The sequence below is a fragment of the Haliotis asinina genome, chromosome 8, assembly GCF_037392515.1.
Source record: "Haliotis asinina isolate JCU_RB_2024 chromosome 8, JCU_Hal_asi_v2, whole genome shotgun sequence".
NCBI classification, from domain to species: Eukaryota; Metazoa; Mollusca; class Gastropoda; order Lepetellida; family Haliotidae; genus Haliotis; species Haliotis asinina.
This window is the reverse complement of record NC_090287.1, coordinates 44,197,348-44,219,648: the sequence shown is the minus strand read 5'-3', so window position 1 is coordinate 44,219,648 and position 22,301 is coordinate 44,197,348. Positions and strand designations below refer to the sequence as shown.

Here is a 22,301-nt window from a genome sequence, read left to right as displayed (position 1 = left end):
ATGCTTTTTCATAACCCCCAATATGCGGCTCTCGCTGAATAAGAGGTGCTTTTTATTACCCCCAATAAATGACTCACGCTGTGAGAAGCTAATTAATTTGCCGCATATATGCGGCTCTCAGCCTTAATGAGTTAAGTGTGAATTGGCACGGCTCCCACGGCCGAAAGCTATGATTACACGATGCCATTTAGAAAGTGGTCAAATGCAACATGTCATATTTGGGATTTCACTTTCTCAGTAAAGTACAAATTCTAGTACTTTTTTGGCCGAGTCCCATCCGGGATTTGAACCCACACCCTCAGTGAGGCATCTAATCGCCAGCACACAAAGTCAGCCGCCTAACCCGTTGGAGCCGTGCCAATTCACACTTATCAGAGGGGTACACAAAGTACGCAGCCTAGACTACCAGTTGTCCGACTTTCATTTTTGTGGAAGTCACGGTGGCTGAACTGAGTGGTCTAGACAACACAGTTTCAATATTTGCTTAAGAACTTTTGAAATGGAAACACTGTTATTAAATCTTGTTCGCATGTTTTTCATACTTCCTCTGAAGAAATGGTACAAATGTTGAAACACTGAAGATAAAGTTCATGTAGATGATTATATTCCTAAGGCTTGTAGTCCTATGCAGCCTACAAGCCTTCATTAAAATCTTTAATGAAACTCATGCCACCATAAATTCCACGGCTGAATTTTCACCTAATGCAAAATCTGCATCATATTACATCGATACACACTTTCCACAGTACAGTGTCTGGTGTCAAATACCGCAAACGACAATACAGATGCACCAACAAAAATCTGATGTATCTGCTCACCAGCCAAAAGTGCAAAAAACAATATGTAGGGGAAACCAAAGGATGCTTCAAAACGAGGCTAAATGAACACTTCGCTGACATCGCTCACAACATAGACAAATCTGTTTCAATTCATTTCAATTCAGAAAAGCATGGCAAATCAGATCTCAACTATGAGATCATCACACAACTCAGAGAAGACCCTGAACTTGTTGGCACCACCTATGTTTGCATGTGTACATTTCAGTACTCAAATTGCGGCACTCAAGACAATTTCGATATTGCTGTTATTTACTTAGCGCTCATGCTCATCTCCATTGGAAATCAACTTGAGATGTATCCATCGGCAATAAATCTAGTCTATTCTTTTATCATGACTTCTTCACATATCCAACACTGGATTATCCTCAAAATCCATGAATCGCAAATACAATAAGGTTATTCTTTGCATAGATTGTTGTCTGTTGGCAAAGTTGTGTTTGGTGCCTCTCGCTTGTTTAGCACTCTCACACAGGTCTACGTGACATATAGCACTAGCAGCAATGGCATCGTGCCTGGAAGAGATTGTGTCCTTTTTGTATCGTCTCCATTAGGCTTGTCCAGGAATGGTGTGAGTTAGAGGTGGAAACGTGTTCTTTTAGAAAAGATAAATCATACCCAACATGTTGTCATAGATATATACACATAGGATGACCAGGAATATAATCGTAACTACATATATAATAATTAAGCTGTATGTTAGCATTGTCTGTTTTTGAAGCTCCGACAAATTGTGTAAGAACGAATGCCGCGGCCACGTCGCTGTGAAAGTCGGATAGATGTATTACGTGATTGAGTTACTTCATACCAAGGGGTAATTTCTAATCTAAAGATGAAATAATGGCTAGAATTACAATATCTAGGCATCAACATCAAAACTTGAATTTTAATGCACATGTTCAATTATTGTCAATGGTGGGAATTGCGAAAAACAGATATTCTGTGTACACGTTCCTTCGTGGACCATAATGTGGAAGGACAGTTTAGACACATATCTCTGGTTTTAAATTTAATTTCATCAGTCAAAAATGACCTAATTTCTTAGGAAGTGATAGTGGAAGGTGTTCAAAAGTCGAGTGCACTGATTTTTTTCAACGGGAAGATTGACATATGGGTTTGGAAAGTTGTCAGACAAATATATCGATATCAAAATACTTTTCTACATATTGTTTTATTATTATTACCAAGTGAATTGTTATTGTTTTTACTGTTTGATGTTTTTCTTCACCATGAACATTGCGAAAGATGAATTTATAATAAGTATCTGCACACTTGCCGAACATGATAATCAGGGAGAAATTTAATGAATGAGATGATTTTGACAACGTACTTCCAAGTTTATAGAGTAAATATGAATAAGAACAGAAGGTAAGTTTTAAGTCCAGACACAAAAACTAGTAATACCATGAGAGGCGGGATTTACACAGTTTAATGGACAACTTTAAGAAAGGGGTGTATTTTATTGTCAGATGTTCACAGGTTTTTTTTTGTTTAGCTTTTCCAGGGTATAAGATGTCAGTTGTTCTTTCTTTCTTTATCTCTGCAGCAATAATTAGAAAGTTAAATCAGTGAATGGTTCTGTTTATAATTGTTTTTTATGATATTGTGTTCTTCTATATCTTCATTAAATCACACTTCAATTTAACATGTCTCTCACTCAGTGATGTGTTTAATTTTAATTGTTTAATGCACACAAACGTAAGGACAAGGATCTATGAGATATCTATCATGTATATTCATAAAAGACAAATTTTACTTCTGGAAAAAATAATTCGTCTGCCTCTTAAATGTTTTGACACACAAACACAATGAAACACAGTGTTATGAAACTGTCAGGTTTTCCCTTTTAGATTTTTTATTTATCACAGTTTGAAATGTAAAATTGGTCTGTGATGAAAATGGTCTTCCATGGACCTTTATGAGATGACCATAGTTAACCACTGCTTTGAGTAAGTAGACCATGTTCTACCATGGATTTGTCAAGGATGACCATGGTCTGCAATGGCAAAATGGCAAAGACCATGGGCTACCATGGTTTCTGGTGACCATGATCTAAGATGACCATGGTAAAATGGCAATGATAATGGTCTACCATGTTTTCTGGTGTTCATGGTCTATAATGACCATGGTCTGCTAAAATGACCATCTTAGTCCATGGTGTACTATGAAAAGATACACACGATACACGCAAAACAAAGTGAGATAAAGGTTAGGTTACACATGGTGAGGATCTTGAAGGTCGACATTGTATATATTACACTGAGATCAGCGTAACTGACTGACAGTGGCAAGATAAGGTCACCTGATCAGGAATTGTTGGCGTGGCAATAGCAATGTAAGTTAATAAACCAATGAAGACGTCATTTGTGAATAGAGGATTTTTGACGTGATCCAGACATGATCCAGTCTTGATAAAAACCTCCATTGCCTAGACGACTATTTAGCCCTACGCGGAGTTCACCTTCCTGTATGATAGATTAGGTTTGGTGGGACCCGAACGATTACAGCTTCTGATGGATGCTTCAGTCGCTTATAGCCTCAAGATCAGAGATCACCCTAACCAGTATTCAACCTTTCCCTTAGCTGAATTTGATGAAATTATCACAGACTCCATCCATCACAAAATTGCTGTTTCATAATATATATATACAAGTGATGCCCATGGGTACCAAACAATGGATTGACATCCATGGTGTCACCCCTTTAGCTAATGTTGCTCAACAACGATGCTCCATGGATTAAAAAAAAAAAAACACATTTTTTTTAAACTGGAGCTCATAGTCTGTTTGCAGTGACCACCATTGATGCTGATTGAACATGTACATTGATGTGGTGTTATTTGAATTTTTGTTTTGATGATTAGAGGAAGTTTCTTCATTTGGTGACAGAAGTGTTTTTGTGTTTAAGTGTGATTAATTTATATGGTATTATTTGAATTTTCTTGGGGGATTTCACGAAATGCTTAATCGGTGATATTAATGAAATGATTTTAACTAGTCCAAATTTATGCAGTAATAATTATTTTTCTCAGCGCATACATTTAAGCCTGTAGTTTAAAAAAGACGAAGCTGGACTGCTTAGATAAATTCTGTATTTGATAGTGATGTCTCACCAGTGATAGGTTGTTTTAGGAGTTACAAAATTGGTTATCACAAAAAACACTTTAGTAGGTATAAATTTATTATACAAAATCCTTTATTCTGCCATTATTTGTTTATTTTAGTTGTATTTGGGATAATTGTACAGGTAGATAGACTTCAGTGCTTGAAAAATTACACTTTGGTGCTTTTAGAACAATATGTGGGGCTATAAGGGAATGAAGTTGAAGAGCTCAGACTTACAGTCACCAAGTGAATTCAAGAATAGGTTACATCATATTGTAATGCTTCATTTTGGGTTTGATATCAACATTGGAAACAGGTTCTGTCAAATAATCCACTGCAGACGTGTATGTTTCATCTATGATGCTGTACGAAATTATATAATTTATTTCAAAGATGGATATAACATAAGTGATGCTCTGTATGGTAACCAAGATCTATAAATCATGATATTATCAAATCGGTACATAACTTCAAGAAAATTTTCATCTGGCCCTTTGCAGAACTAAAAGTATTTTTGCTGTATTGATGTTTATATTCATGTATATTATATATTGTTATTTATGATATCCTGTACTTTTGTAATAATGTTATGAATTGCAAGTTGCATAAAAGTTAACAACAATGTATCAGAAATAAGATATTGTTTAAACCAAATCTTCATGTTACAAACACACACACTTACTTCTTATATCATGTTGCATTGTATACTAGGCACATAAAGAAACTGTGCAAATGAATATTTAAAACCTGAATTTATCAAACCTGTGTAGACACATAGGGATTTGTTGCATGTGCATTCTGGGAAAGAGAAACAGAGCAAATAAATGCCACACTATACTGACGCTTTGGAAAGCTCAACCCCAGCCCTTGTGATCGTTCAAAACATTAAATGGCTATTGAAATGCATAGCATGCCAAAGCTAATGTCATGAAACAGTGGTCCGTGGGGGAATATCGCAACAAGTGGCTGCATATTTCCACTGCCACTGGAACACCATTTCTGCACTTATGAGACGCTACCAGAGCCGAAATGACACCATTGATTGGCCATGTTCTGGACGTCCATGTGTAACAACTCCAGGACAGGACAGATGGATAAGGGTGACCCATCTGTGCCACAGGTTTCCGACTGCAGTGATGACTGCCCGGACGATCCCAGAACTTTGCTGTATTCACCCCAACACATTTCAATGTTTATGTCATCTCATGGTATCATGGAATAATAATTCATTCCAAAATTCATTTTTAATTGTAACCAGTACATGCAATACATTAGCATTCAGATATTAGGAAAATATAAATGCACAATATTAGTTTCATCATGTACCAGTAATAGCTTAGAGAAAGACACCATTCAAAAGTAGTAAACCTCATCTCACAGACATTCTATTGAAAAAGGTATGTTATGACCGCACAATTTCACAGATGTTCTAGTTAAAATTCTAGCCTGAGGTGATGAGAACTCCACTGTAAGACAAACCATTCACTACGACAAAGGTTATGTCTAGACAGTTTAATGAACTGCTTTGATAAGGTAAACATGCCATCACCTACAGTAAAATAACATTATGCAAACACCAATTGAGGGTTGATAAGATCCATCCCAGAGTAAGCAATCAAGCATCCAGTAAATGTGCCAACAAGATTAATGCCACTTAGAACAGGATTAAAAGATAAAGTACTCCCCCTGTCTGGACACTGAAGTTGTTCTGGTAGGACACACCATTTTGTTTATCCTGCTGTACATTGGCTATTGCAGGTTACACCCATTTTTGTATCAGTCAGCAAATCATAATCTTTTGATTGTTTCAATTTTAGTTAAATAATCTCCAACTCCATTTGTCCATCAGAGGGGTTTAGACTCCTAACACAGGTCAGCTCTAGCTCTCAGGCCAGAGGGTTGTACCGACTCTCTGTGGCCACCCGTGTTATTCTATTTCTTGTAAATAAGACCCATGAAGGTCCCAGGGTAGAATAGGCCTAGAGCGACCCATGCTTGCCATAAAAGGCGACTATGCTTGTCATAAGAGGTGGCTAACGGGATCGGGTGGTCAGGCTCGTTGACTTGGTTGACACATGTCATCGGTTCCCAATTGCGCAGATCAATGCTCATGTTGTTGGTCACTGGATTGTCTGGTCCAGACTCGATTATTTACAGACCACCGCCATATAGCTGGAATGTTGCTGAGTGCGGCGTAAAACTAAACTCACTCACTCTTGTAAATAAAATTGTAATTGGCCTCTTGTGACTTCGGTCTCTGCTGAGTTAATTCCCCCAAGCAGACCAGCATGCCAGTTAGATAAGGGATTTGACTGGAACCCCCTATAACAACGGGATCAGACCACAACATCCCGCCATATGACCTGTCCTGAGACAACGTCATTGACCAGCTTGCCGAATGTGGTGCCGAAATCATGTCTGCAGACCCTTGTTTTGGTGGAGAAATGTTGTTTTTACAGATGAGTCCAGGTTTAACATTTCCCATAGTGATAGATGTCAATGTGCCTATAGATATATGGGAGAATGTTACGCACAGGCCTATGTCTTGGAGAGGAATAGCTTTGGTGGTGGTTCTGTGATGATTTGGAGTGGAATAGCAGCATGCCAAAGGACTAGCTTGGTGATTGTACAGGGCAGCTTAACTGGTGTGGGCTACAGGGATCAGATTCATCGGCCTGTTGCAATTCCTTTTCTGCAACGTCATGGACCTGGGTTAATATTCCACCAGGACAATGCCCGCCCTCATACGGCAAGCGTTGCTATGGATTTCTTGAAGCACCACAAAGTTGTCTTTCTGCGTTGGCCTGCAAATTCACTGGATCTCTACCTGACAGAGCGTGTTTGGGATGAGATGGATCGACGTCTACGCCATCTTCCTCACCTGCCAGATGACATCCTTGACCTTGCAACAGAACTTGAGAGAATCTGGCGGGACATCCCACAAGCCTTCCTGGCACGTTGGATAGGCTCTATGCGACGTCGATGCACTGCTGTCCTCAATGCCGTTGGTGGACACACTCGTCATTGAGCTTGTGACATGGTCGTTTGACTCCTGCCCTGCTAGTGGACTCATGACATCATTGTGATTGACGTTACGATTGAAATTCTCCCGACTTTTTATGGTCTCTTGGACCCTCCGTTAAAGTTTATTTGTACCTTTGACATTGTATCATAAACTCAACAAAAATAAAAACTTTACACTCGTTTCAAAGTCAATAATTTGAACATTTTGGAAAATGGGTTTGATATAACGATTGTATTCAATTCTCTTGTCATTCAGATAGTTCTATCGGAAATGCGAATACAGTGTCCATGATCAAAAACTGTGAGTCACAACGTAATGAAATCATGTCAATATCGGGTGTGTCCTCCATGGGCATTCCAAACTGCAATACATCGTCTCCTCATGGATTGGATGATGCGTCTGAACACTGCTTGAGGAATGCGTTGCCACTTTGTACCAACATGGCACCAAGTTCCTGCAAGTACTGTTGAGGATTCCTTACTTGACGGAGCCTCCTGCCTAACACATCCCACACATCCTCTATGGGGTTGAGGTCGGGAGATCTTGAGGGCCACTCCATGATATTGATGCCAGTGCTCCTGAGGAAATTTGTTCTTAAATTGTCCGTATGAGGTATGGCATTATCCTATTGGAAAGTCCGACCTGGGCCATGAGCTGCCATGAATGGCAAAAGCTCTGGAACGAGCACCTGATCCCTGTATGCTGCCGCATTAAGGTTTCCCTGGATGACAATGAGTCTGGTTCAAGCATGACCGTTGATAGCACCCCAAACCATAACGCAACCGTCCCCAAATCGATACACTTCCTGTACACAACACTTGGCATTGTGTTCTCCTAGTCTTCTCCAAACTCTAACCCTTCCATCAGCAAAGCTTAATGTGAAAACTTGATTCATCACTAAACACAAGCCTATTCCAATCTCACTGGGTCCATCTCAGGTGCCGTCGTGCCCAGAGAAGACGTTGACGTCGATGGAAACGGGTTAGAATTAGTCCACGATATGGTCGCCGTGCATGAAGACGAGCAGTGCACAGGTGATTTCGAATGGTTTGGACAGTCACTCGACATCCAAACAAAAAAATACATTCCCAATGGATGTGGCAGTGACAAACTGATTATGCAAATGATGTAAGACAATCTGTCTGTCTTCTGCGTGTGACGTCACACGTGGTTGACCAGGACGGGGGCAGTCAGCTGTGGTGCCAGTTTGATGGACATGTGTCTGGAGATTATGGATAGTCTGTCGACTGCATCCCATAACCCTTGCAACATTAGTGGCGGATGTTCCCGTATTCAGCATGCCAATGGCACACTCATGCTGAATATTTGACAGTCATGGCATTGCAAGTTAACAAATGATTAACCATAAAACCATAAAACCGTGTTTTTCTGAGATGACACTCTACTCTTCTACGATGAGTTCAAATGCATGTGTATCAATAGCATGTGACTTGTGGCACGTGGAAATGTGATACTAGCGTGCAGTGCTCTCCTCCTTGCTACGTAGGCCCGACCAGTGGAATGAATGTGTGACGTAATGCCCTTGACAATGCATTTAACCATAATCACAACAATAACTCTTTGAAGAAAAGTTTCAAAACGCTATTTGAAAAATAATGAGCATCAAGGTTGTTTTTTTTCTGAGTTTACTTGTAATAGCATTTGGGATAGTGGGATAATATTTTGACAATGCACAGTTTTTTATGTGGCTGCTATAGATATAGACTGTAGACCTTAAACAAAAGCTTACACTTTAGTAACTAATGCTAATTACCTGGCCAACATCTCTCTCCTAGTCATAGTGGAATAGTGTTTTAACTCATTAGGGCCGAGAAACGCACATGTGCAACACATCAACTAACTGCACACAGCAAGAGATGCACATGTGCAACAACAGAAAGGACCTCTTATTTAGTGAGAGTTGCACATGTGTGTCATAGTTTTAAAAATTGCTCTGTACATATTATTTTAACTAGTTTAGTAGTACTGAGCAAATATTAGCTTTTTGATAGGAGAGATGGACTCCACCCCTCCACGACAGTCTGAGTTTGCACTGGTTTCCAGTTTGATCCAGTCATCTGACAAAACTGGGTGCAGTTTGTTTGCAACCCACAGACCACAGCGATAATCCTTGCACATATTACTTGCTGTCTTTATGTGAGTAGCCTTCCCAGTTAAATATGCAGGAAACTAATCACTGTGCATACATTAAGGGCAGTTGAAACCACTTCTCACTTCAGCAGTCTGAAATTAGTGAATCGTTTGAACTCTGATTTCACGAGGTGGTTTTAATTTTGTGTTATTTTTCTTCTTTATATGATGAACTTGCATTTTTGATAATTTGCTACTGAAAGTCCATACCAAAAGGTATCAGAATCTGCAAAGTTGTGTTTTGCATTGCATGTGACCTTCAGGTGTTGGTAGTGAGTATGTGACACCTGATACTTAGTAAATAATAGAGATTCACAGCTTGGTGTTCTGTATTGATCAGCAGATGGCCACTGTTGCTAATAATTGACAAAACAAATATGAAGATCCTGTATTTAATGACATTCACAAATGGATTACTTCAGATCGTGACACATAGCCTGAAGGTAGAGTCAGATCAGTTTATGTATTTCTCTCTTTCTTGTTTGATTTCACACTTTCCCTTGGCTTTAGCTTCCAGTGTCATGGTCTTGAAGCTCTCAGTTGCGTCAGTGAATTCAGTATCTTTGATGAAATCAAATTTTGATGTGGTGGGGATTTCAAATACCTTTTAAGTCCATGCCTCAATGATTCAAGTGTTGTTCACATCTTACGTCCTCACAACAACGCCGATATTGCCATAGCAGCACTGCTGCATTGTTGTTCCTTTCTTTGTATTCATGGGCACTACACTGGAACATTTTGTCAAAATTTCCATATTGGAATTGCGAGGCGAATCCAAATTAGGTTGCCTCCCATGATTTTATCCATGGATTTAAGTGAATAGTATTAGTCAGATTTCTTAAATGTATTTATTGCAACATATGTCATATTTGGGATTTCACTTTCTTAGTAAAGTACAAATTCTAGTACTTTTTTTCGGTTGAGTCCCATCCGGGATTCGAACCCGCACCCTCAGAGTCAGGCACCTAATCGCCAGCACACAAAGTCAGCCGCCTAGCCCGCTCAGCCACCGCGACTTCCACCGTGGAAGTCGCGGTGGCCGCACCCTCAGAGTCAGGCACCTAATCGCCAGCACACAAAGTCAGCCGCCTAGCCCGCTCAGCCACCGCGACTTCCACCGTGGAAGTCGCGGTGGCTGAGCGGGCTAGGCGGCTGACTTTGTGTGCTGGCGATTAGGTGCCTGACTCTGAGGGTGCGGGTTCGAATCCCGGATGGGACTCAACCGAAAAAAAGTACTAGAATTTGTACTTTACTAAGAAAGTGAAATCCCAAATATGACATATGTTGCATTTGACCACTTTCTAAATGGCATCGTGTAATCATGTATTTATTGGTGTAAAAATATTATTATCTCCTGCTGCACAATTAGTAGGGGATATAGTATTAGGCTCAGTCAGTCCGTCTGTATGTACGTATGGATTGGAATATCTTAGGAATCATTAACTAGATTCTTTTCATATTTGGTATCAAGGTTTATCACAGTAAAGGAAAGGTTTCAGTCAGGTTTGGTGCCCTTGACCTTCATGTCAAGGTTGTCAGAGGTATCTCAAGAACCATTCACTGAATTTTCTTCATATTCAACACTAGGCTTTATCGAGGGAATGACAAAGACTTCACTGACAAATTTATGTTATCATTACAAATTATTACTATTTTGTCCATATGTCATACACCATGACATTCATGTCAAGGCAGTGTATGAAGTAGTATCTGCGTGGTGGCCTGCTGCTAGCTACTTACATAGTGGGCTTTCAGCTTTATTTCATAACAAGCCCTGCGGGCCAATACATTTTCCAAGGGTATAGATCATTGACTAGGGGAAATATTTCAAAAATAATTTACAATTGTTGAAGCTAGACAGTGTCTGTATAGTTCAAGGTCAGTCAAACCATAACTCCCATAGGTCAGCCTACCCATTTATCCAAACCAAACGTGATTGGTCAAGGGAATGCTTTCAGCCAATGAACAGTGATGGTCTTTTCTGGTAGTCTATCATGATCACACATCAATTCATTAATTACATTATTGAAACATCTTATATCAGTTTCCTATTACAATTTTAGGTTATCTTTGTTTTTTACGATTTTCATATACTGGTCAAGGTCTAAGTGACTCTTCAAAATATTTTTGTGTTTGAACAACTACAGTGCAAGATATCAAGAGATTTTGAGAGTAATGGTTTTGTTGACAGTTTACTTCATCTTAAACTACGACCTTCACTTTCATTTCTTTTTAAGTTTGATTGGATAATATGCGGCAGGCTATTATGTCAACCTAGTGACAGTGCTTGTTTTTATGCATTTCACGTGAGGTACTATTTTGGACTCTGTCCAGTGTGCAACCCTTCAAATTTATCTTTTTCTGGAGCAGAACATAAAAGTTGGTCAATGTTTCTTTACCATATTTTTGCAGATAGGTCTGGTGCCTTTTGGTAGTTATAGATTTCTGCAAAAAATATTTTTTGTGTTTCCGTGACATTGGTTGTAGCACTCCTTTCTAGAACATAGCTTAAAAAGCATTTATTAAGACTTCTGTTCCACTTGGTGGATTTTCAAAAACAGACCCACTCTATTTCCAGTATCAACATTACTGACTTGGGACATGAAAACATGGAAGCACTCAAGCAGCCTGTTATTGATACAAGCATACTCGTATATGAATAGTTAATGTGTATGGTTTTGTTAGATCAATGCGAAGAACAATGTAACATTTGATGTAGCCTTAACTAGTTGACATATTCATTAAGAGCACTGTATCATTGTGGGGAATACTGGTGTCTTTGTCTTCTTGAGTATGTATCCTGACTCATACACTATAGACACACACGCATACCCACACATGCACTCACACAGACCAAAATATACACAGAGAAAAAAGTTAAGCACCCCCCTAATTAAATAGTTATGACCATGCATTGAATAGCCCAAATAAATATGACATTTGTTGACACCAATCAACTTTAGGTTTGCAATATATGGTCAGTGTTTTAGTGAAACCAGAGCGCAAGAACACAATAAACAATGCATGTGCAACAAATTACCCATGCTTTTTCCGAAATGCAGTATGTTCGTGCAGGCGAAATTCACTATTTAGTGGGCTTTTTCCAGATGGTTTGTCATTACCATAAACAATGGCACGTAGGAGGTTGTCTGAAGGCCAAAGATGGCAGATTATTGGTCTTCATGCTGCAGGAATGTCCTTTAAGGCGATTGGAAGACAAACAGGGTACCATTACACTGTGATCAGCAGACTCATTAGAAAGCATGCCCAGACTAATCAAGTTAAGGATCGTCAACGTTCTGGAGGTCCCCCTGTGATGTCACATCGTGAAAACAGAGCACTGATACGGCTGGCGAGACGTTTGCCCTTTGCGACCAGTACAGTCCTGAAACGTCTTTGGCTTCCAAATCGCCAATTGAGCTCTAAGACTGTTAAGAACCGTTTGAGGGCTGCTGGATTGGCTTTGAGGAGGGTAATTAGACGTCCTCTGTTGACCAATGACCACAAACGACGGCGACTGATGTGGTGTCGAGCGAGGGAGAACTGGAACTTGAGGTCTTAGAGAAGGATCCATTGGTCTGATGAAAGTCGTTTCATGCTGCATTCCAAAGACGGTCGAATGCAGGTCTGGAGGCGTGGAAATACAGCCTATGCTCCTAGGAACATCCTACCAAATGTTCCTTTTGGGGGAGGCTCTGTGATGGTTTGGGGATGCTTTTCACATGATTTCAAGTTGGACCTGCTGACTATACGGGGCAATTTGACAGGTGCGTGATACATCCAGGAAGTGCTGCAGCCACATGTCGTTCCTCATTTTGACAATCATACTCTTGCTTCCTGGCCTGTATTTATGGATGACAACGCCAGACCCCATCGTTCCATCGCAGTGAACCTTTTTATCCAACAGAATGCTGTGGATAGGTGTGACTGGCCCGCCATGAGTCCTGATCTCAACCCTACAGAGCACATGTGGGATATCATTGGTCGTCGTGTGCAAGCAAGAGAACCTCCGCCATAGAATTGAATGAATTGGAGGCAGCACTGCATGAGGAATGGCAGAGAATACCCATGATTCAATTTCAGCATCTTGTTAGGGGTATGCGACGAGGGGTTGGCGCTGTGATCCAGGCAATTGGAGGAAGTACCCATTACTGACTGTAAATTGTTTTGGACACATTTTGTGAGCTCATGGACAAATGCCATCAGCACATGTTCACCCATAGCTTTACCATCTCAATAGTGTCACAGTATTTCATATGTATGCAAAATTACCCCCTTTAATGGTCAGCTTGTAACACAATAAATGGAACTGTAAATCAGACACTTGTGGTGTTCTTGTGTTCCCAAGAATGTGTTCTTTGATAACCTATCTTAATTACTCATGTTTATTTCACCACGGTCTGTAAATTTGTGTGTGTTCAACTCCGTGACCAAAAAACGGAGGGGGGGAGGAGTGCTTAACTTTTTTCTCTGTGTATATATATAGGCTAATTTTTAACTTAAACATTTGGAACTTGAAAGTGGAGTGAGAGCCAATCCCTGAGTGGTCACTTGAGAAGGGAGGCATTCTGGTAAAATGTTTTCACTGTGTCTGGAGAAAATGACACTGATATTTCTGGTTAAGGGAGAGGGAAGCAAATAGTTTGTGTCAGGATAAGTACAAAACACTATTTTGACTATTTTAACTTTAACACATTTAATTTGTCCTTATCTTGACTCATGCTTATTGCTTATCTCCTCTTCCCTGGCAATGGTAGTGAAATACCTGAAATCCCTTGAAGTTCCTATCTAAAAGAAGCGGACGTAAAACACACTCGCCCATATGTAGCCTCGTCTTTTCCCGCACTAACGGTCAGCTGACTGACCATGCTTGTTACTTTCCTTATCACACGACGAGGTCGGCTGGAGTTACTTGGGGTCTCCACTACAGAAATACGTTTTTCAACTATGCCTATACTTTAACTATATTTATGTCGTATGCAGTATGTGGTTTATGTATATGTATCACAGTTTGGTTATTTGTGATTATTGTGTGTTGACATAGCACATATTTCCTCACCTGAGACTTAGTCTCGGTTGATGAAATCATGTTTAGTGTGTAAATTACGGCTGTCAGCGGTTGACCCGCTCTTAGTTTCTCCGGCATGTAAGCCCTTTTGATCTTTCACTATTTGCTGTGAATTTTGCAGAAATTTATCTGTTTCAAAATTAATTGTATAAATTCGTTCTTTTCACAGGCGTGCAAGGGACAGGCAATGTTGATTTTATATTAGTCATGTCTAATCAGGTGATTTAGCTTCCGGTAACCACTTTTTCATTAACTGCTGAATTTCATTCAAGTTACCAGTCAGGCGTGTCACTGGGGTTATGCCTTTGGTCCAGCAAGTCGTCCCCTAGACCACAGAAGAGTACTTCATCGGGATTGCGGCCGTAGCAGCCTAAGATGTCTAGATCACCATCGTCGTCAAAGACGAAGTCGTCTGCAACAAAGTCATCGCAAAATCAATATGTACATTTCAAGAGACATTTCAACTAATCAGCTGGAGGTTCAGATCATTGCAAATAGTCTTATTTGCAACAAGGTTCAACTAACAGACAGCAAGCTTTGTGTCACAAGTACCAGATCTGTTAACTTGGGCATCAGATGCTCTCAGCATGTAGTGGGAAGGACTAAACACATTCTCGTTTCCTCCTCCAGTGCTGCTACCAAGAGTCATTGAGAAGATCAGACAGCAGCCAGGTCAACCGGACAGACAGTTCTGCATACTGGCCTTGTCTTCAATCCATGGACCTCATGATATGCAAGAATTATCATTATGTCCAGTCAGATCATTGAAGATATACATTGCACTTACCAAGTCTAGAAGACATTGTTTCAAGTGCCTGTTCATCCCTATATCTACTGAGACACCCACGGAAGTATTCCACCACACTATCTCAGTGTGGATCAGAGCTGTTATACTGAGAGCCTACAAAGCAGCAGGATTTGAACCTCCGCGAGCCTCCAACCCCCATGAAGTCAGAGCCTTGGCCTCTACACTAGCGCTACTTGGGATTTGCTTGCTATCAGCTATAATGGAGGGCTGCTTTTGGGAATCAAACACAGTGTTTGTCAGTCATTTCCTATGAGACATAGTCACGGAGGACATCACTGACATTCACCAATTTGGGCCTCTTATAGTTGCGCAGCAACTAACGGCTCCCCAGAGGTGCTGAGCTCACTGAGTCGTTTGGTTAAGTGACTTGTGGAAGCCATGAAGAAGGGTCGCAACTAGTCTTGATGGGAATATCTTGACATTCAGTTGCATCAAACACTAGCAGAATGCTAGTCATTTTGGATATCATTATGTTCAAGTCAACGAAGCCTTCTGTAAAAGACAAGTTCGACTGGATGTCATCCCCCAGAATCTACAATGAATAATAGAAGACCTGGACCGAATTATCGTCGTTACAAGTTCCCATTGGTGGAAAATTATTGCATGTAATTTTGACAGCCAGCAGAATCCAGCATGGCCTGTTTCCATCGGATTCTGTAAGCAGTAAGCATGAGTGAGGTTAAGGAAAAATATGTAATTTGTAAAATTGATATTTTATGCTTATCCTGAATCATGGCGAAAGTCCACCCAGAAGTCACGCACAGGCATGCTGTATTCGAATAATTCTCGTGTCTGGCGATTTACAAGGAGAGAGAAACAAACATGGTTGGTCAGCTGCACGGGAAAAGAGAAGGCTACCCATGGGTGAGTGTGTTTTATGTCTGTTTGTTTTAGAAGGAAACTTCAAGGGATTTCAGGTATTCCACTACCTTGGCCAGGGAAGAAGAGATAAGCAATAAGCATGAGTCAGGATAAGTATAAAATATCAATTTTATTCAGAAAATTACTTTGTTTTGATTTTATTTGGTTTCAGAGAAGAATTGGATATAGACTTGAAAGACATCTACTACAAACTGCGATGTGTTCTCTTTCCTATTCCACAATTCGGGTTCAATAGGCATATTGTGAGAGAGAGTCCTGATTTCTGGGGCCCACTGATGGTTGTACTTCTCTACTCAGTAATATCGCTGTATGGACAATTCAAGGTAAGAAAAATAATACATGGTTACACCATAACAAAGTCTTATGACAAGTGTGTGTCATACCACCTTCGAGTGATTCGACTGGCTACTACGTGAACTTTGACATTCATGATTTTCACTCATGAGTTTCTACACATTTTGGCAGCATGCAAAATGATAACACTTCTATGAAGTTAAATAAATTTGATTTTTTCACTTGGTCACGAGCACAAGTGTTCAGTTCTTTACAAAGTAAAATTTCTGTACACAAAAACAAAAATAAACAATCTAAATAAGTAAACAAATACGTCTGCTGGGTCTATCAGGAGTGTAAACAAATATGGCGTCGCTCGTACAAGTTAATGACTTGGTCAACATTGACGGACAGCTGGTTGGAACGGCTGTGAATAATGTCAGGCCATTGAATACCTTCAACGTGTATGTTGTCACGACAGCACAAGGAGAAAAGCAAGTACCCAAATTTGCCGATCGGAATTGATTTGGATCTGTCACAAGAACACAGATCTCTTGAAAAAGTCCCCACACACACGAAGTAAATCAATTGCTGTGCAAATTTTTCATGGATGCCAAAAAAGCAATCATGAGCCATCGTCATCAATACAACTTGACTCAGAATTTGTTCTGTCTAGGGAGGTTTTTATATCTAAATTAACATAACTTTGCACCCACACACATAATGTAGCTGTCAGGCCATAAAAATGTTGACTCTGTGAATTCATATGCCAAAGTTTCTAATACACAACATCAAAAAATGAGTGGCTCTCTCATATCTCGATAACTGCCAGTGTCTGCCGTGTCCACTTGCCCTTCCGCACAAAACCTGTGTCCTACTGAAAACTGCCATGCCTTCCATGGTTACTCATGTAAGGGTTGAGAACACAACTCAGAGTCAGAAGACAATGGGCTTGAAATCCACTTCATTCAAAGTTCTAGGCATTGTGTTTTCGGGCCCAATTTACGGTGGTGTGTTCAATATAAATATTGAATCTCGACAAGTGGGAATTCCGAGCCAAGACTAACCAATGTCATCCTCCTCCAAGCGTCGCCATATTTTTTGCAGTGACTCGTCCTCTGATGAAGAATAGCATGTGAGCAATGACAACAACACTGACCAAAATTATTTGAGACGTGCAGCTCCCTATTATTTACATCTGGCATCTGCTGTTGTGTATGCCGCTTCCACTGATTCCTTTTATCTGCTTGTTTGTGAAAGTTTTCAACTTTCCATACCATAAAAAGCCAGAGTTTGCTTTGCATGATTTTATCCATGGATTGAAAGTGAATAGTATTAGTCAGGTTTCTTAAATGTATTTATTGGTGTAAAAATATTATTATCCCCTGCTGCGCATTTATTATTTTCTCGGTTTGCATGGAAACGTTTTCGACATAGTCTCAAAAGTGAGGTGTGTTTCGTTTCCAGAGCAGAACTAGAAAAACGTTCAATATTTTTCAGTAAGCTTTGACTCAGTTGGTTTGAGGATATTTTTGTTGGTGAGGATGGGAAGTTAGGGCAAACCAGTGTTGAAACCCATGGGATATACACTCCTGGAGCAATTCCCATTAGCAGTTGGAAACAGGTGAACAACTTGTAATATGGAGTCATAGAGTCAAATGATAGTCTGTGGCCAGCTCCAGTTTGCTTAGTAATTAAGAAGGATGGTAGGTGTAGGTCCTGTGTAGACTTTAGAAAGTTTAGCTCTGTCAGTACAAAGGACACATATCCTTTACCTCATATTGATGAGCCTCTTGAGACTCCAAGAGGTTCCAAGTGGTTTAGAACACTAGACTTAGCTAGTGGATATTGGCAAGTGAAGATGGCTCTGAGGGATAAGCACGACACTGCGTCATCTCCGCATGGGGTTATACAATTTCAATATAATGCAGTTTGGCTTAACCAATGCACCAGTTACTTTTGAGAGGTTGATGGATAAAGGTCTTGGAAAACTTAGGTGGAAGAAGTGCCTGTGTTACCTTGATGGGCCAAAATATCACTTTGTCATGGTGACGTGATATCAGGAACAATGCCATGTCACAGTTCTTCTGTGACATTGCATTCTACATGTGGTGACTTTGGGTAGTCAGCCCATGTTTGAAAGTAGATATGTTATTGTTTACCTCAATCTAACAACTCTGGTAATAAACAGAATACATACGAAAAGCAAGATTTATAGAGGTCAACCTCTTTATTGTGGCCAGATTTTCACCCAATGTAGGAGCAAGCGTATGCTCCGAAATGTTTTTGTTATTCACTAAAAGAAATTGAAGTCAATAAGTCTTGCTTTTCTTAATAAAAAAGTAATTGATCCAGTCATCAGCTGAGCTGCAGGCTCACTGATGTTTTGTGTCTACTGGCTATGTCGTTAAACAACACCAACGATGTTGAGAGTTTACGGTAGTGTTTACCGTAAAATATGTCATATTTTTAGCACTGAATGAATTATGAATGGGAACTTACATACTTATAGAATTTTTTCATTCATTATTTGCATTAAGAAACAATAATGGATTGTATTTATTTACGTTATTTTTTTTCGAAGCGGTAAGAATGCATTATATGTCAGCCATTTTTTGCGCCGCTTTTATGTCATTTCAGATAGTTTCAAGGGTTAGGGTTAGGGTTGTTATTCCTAGCTTAGGGTTTGGGTTAGGAGATGACATGGTTGGGTTGGGGATTGTTTTATTTTAAGGTAATTCATCGGCAAACGTTCACACAAGCAACATATATTTACTGTTGTTAATGAAATTAACAATACACTCAACAAAAGTGAATGTAATGGCGTTTGGTGAAAACCAAACTTGGATCGAGGCATCGTCGTTCAAGGCATGATCAGTACTCAGTCAGTCGTCAGGAGAGGCAGCAGCAAGAATCGTAGCGGAAGCAGGCTGAAGTGGAATGGATCCAGGCATGTTGTTAATAGGATACAGTATGGTAACCTCACTAAGTACAGTATCACACAAGTCACCTTTATCCCAAGATACCTTTACTCTCCACATATGTTCAATGAGATAAGATTCAAAGAGAGACTTTACAGTGCCATACTTATTTATGGACCGCTTCGCATGAATCCATGCTCCTTCTATTGTATTTGTATGCGCACCTGTAATGAAATTCTTGGAATGGTTGACAGTGAGATGTGTGTAATCCGGATCAGAATTGAGAGAACTGTATGATTTCCGACGGTCAGAAATGATAGTTGAACCAGGTAAAATCCATTGCCTGATTAATGGAATCAAAGTGTCAGCATCACGGCATTCCACTGGTACCATAAATATCTTATGTCGGGCCAATCTCTCAACACCTCCGAACACCCACTGGCCCTCAGCATAATGACCTTTATGATTCTTGCATTTGCCAAACTTTGATTCATCAACAATGATTCCTTGCCCACCTATCTTTTCCATTTTACCATACACCAATTTATCACACACCTCACGACAAAAGTTGTACCAGTCAGTACTCATTGCTGATGAAAAACTGTACCCAGTCTGACAATCAAGCTGACAGCGATTCCGACACCAATGAAAAATCAATTCAAACATTCAGCCATATTGATGCAAGCATCAGAGAACCAGCTTTTAGTTCAAATTGATTTGTAACACTGATGTCTAACTCCATCAATTGTTCTACAACAAGCCCAACGAATGCCGTCACTACTCCGATGAATCCCAGTTTCCTCTGCAAGATACATCGACATCTTGCATTCATCACAGGTTGCATGGTTACAGAGTAACCCATGATTCATCCACCAAGCCAAAGTAGCAAGAATCGTCACAAATACATGAAAGATCAACCAATCGTTAGTTATGACCCTGGAAGTCGTCCCCAAATCTCTCCCATATGAACTTACCCAAGGAGCATCCGTACACTTTGGAAATGAAGGTAAACTGCCTTCCGCCTTCCCAGCGTCTACCACATCCTTATTCCTGGCCCTCCTATCCTTACTCCCATGAGCCACATTCTCTTTCCTTGCTCCTGTGCACATCACTTTCTTTTCCATCCCCAAATCCTCAAACGAATCCTCCAAAGATCCTGCCATCGTCAATTGACATTGTTTGCCCTTTGAATGTCAGGAGCGAAATGACGCTTATATTTCATGGGCCCGCAAACTTGCAACCGCGAAAACCAAATGACGTCATGAGCTCCCATGGTTACCCAACATTTCCGAATGACTTCGGCATCGTCTGTGGTATTAAGTCACGAGACACCATGGCTACCTGAATTACTTTGTAGGTTTCGGGTGATTGTCGTGATGTCACAGGAATGACTAGCTAAATTTGTACATTGTGCAGCAGTGTCGATGTAGCTCAGTCGGTTAGCTGGCGGGCTAACAATCCGAAGGTCGTGGGTTCGTGTCCGACGGGTTCTCACAAACTGGTTGTCTGTCTTAATGACAAGTTACCCACAGCTGAGATCGTCCTCATGTGAAGTTGTGGTGCTATATTCTAAAGGTGCTCAAAATGCTGTGTGATGAAATGGATCAGAGAACATTATAAAACGTAAACTGCAGTAAACAGTATGGGGATACATAAACAAACATACCACTCTGCAGTTTGATGTACATTGTTCAGGATAAATTGGCTTATTGAATGTTGACAGATACCATCACTTGGACAATGGAGTGGGTTTCAGGTTTGTCATAGTGGAGTTGATTAATAGATAGAGTCTGTCAATTAGCTCTTCAGTTTTCATTTGTCCATCCGTCTGTCCGTCCATAATCATTTTGTTTCTGGAGCATAATTCAGAAACCATTCACTATTTTTAGACCAAACTTGATAGATATAGTAATCTCAGCCTATGGTTGTGCCTTTTGCTATTTACAGATTTTTGTGATTTATTACTTTCTTGGTTACCATGGAAACGTTTTGGACTTTGCCTGAAAAGTGAGAGGTGTGTTTCATTTCCAGAGCAGAACTCAAAACCTTCTAAATATCTGAAAGTAAAACTTGGCAGATATGTGTGGCAGACCCCAAACTGGTGCCTTTTGGTTTTTAAAGGTGTTTTGGATGTATTATTTTTTTGGTTTCCATGGAAACGTTTCAAACTTAGTCTCAAAATGGAGGGATGGGCTTCGTTCCCAGAGCACAACTCGAAAATCATTTCATATCTTTCAACAGACCTTGGCAGGCATATGAGACAGATCTTTAAATTGTGACTTTGCTGATTACAGATATATGGTATTTATAATTTTCGTGAATTCCATGGAAACAATTCAAATTAGTGTGAAAAAGACAGTGAGTAACTGTGAGATGATTTGTCCTCTCAATCATGTGGGTGCTGGGGGATATGTCATCTCCTGATGACTCTTGTTTTACTCTTCTGTTGGCCACATCTGCTAAATTACCTGTTAATTTGCTGCTTGATACTATAGATATATATTTCCTTTCACCTGGTTGTAGTGACTATAATATTGATGGCATTGGAATAAACGTGGAAAGTCCCCTCTATGCATCAACAAGAAATCGGTATCTGTAAAGTTGTACTGTAAGCATGTCAACCAAACAAGCATTGGATTATGATCGGCATTGCATTCTCAATGCAGGTTTTAACATTTTCTAAACAAATGAAAGTTCTTCATTGCAGGTGTCACATCAGAGACATATTTTATAGCAATACATCAAAGGATGCACATGCAGATGTCGCTTCAAGCCTTTTAGAAATAGCATTAAACTGCAGGCAACTGCAGATTTGAACACTCTTCTCAAATGTTAAATCAAATACATAGAAGTGCAGGAATTACGAGGGTTGGCTGAAAAGTTCTCAGCCTGAGTGGTTTTTCCCCACCAGGTACAGACAGGTGTTTGCCACCAGTGAGGACAATCATTTAGTGAATCATAGACACAAGAACTACAAACATACTAATAGTTTTATCTCAACCACAGCTCTTTTGGTAAACCTACCCTCTGAAATCATCAGAAATGGACAAAACTGAATACAGGGCAGTCATCAAGTACTTGCAAAAGAAAGGGATGTCCCCAACACAGATACATGCTGACATGGTCTCCACTCTAGGGGATGATGCTCCTTCATTTTCCACAGTAAAGAAGTGGGCTGCAGAATTTAAGCGTGGCAGAAAAAGCCTTGATGATGACCCACGCTCAGGAAGGCC

The 22,301-nt window shown here is 40.1% G+C and overlaps 1 protein-coding gene across 2 annotated transcripts in view; it reads left to right on the top strand.

The window, feature by feature from the left end:
* The window catches only part of LOC137294604 (protein YIPF4-like), a 103,224-nt gene that overhangs the window by 46,391 nt on the left and 34,532 nt on the right, over positions 1-22,301 (top strand). For both annotated transcript variants that reach the window (XM_067825659.1, XM_067825658.1), the window contains exon 3: positions 16,026-16,197. In XM_067825659.1, coding sequence (XP_067681760.1) covers positions 16,026-16,197 — 172 coding nt within the window. The remainder of the gene's footprint in view (positions 1-16,025; positions 16,198-22,301) is intronic.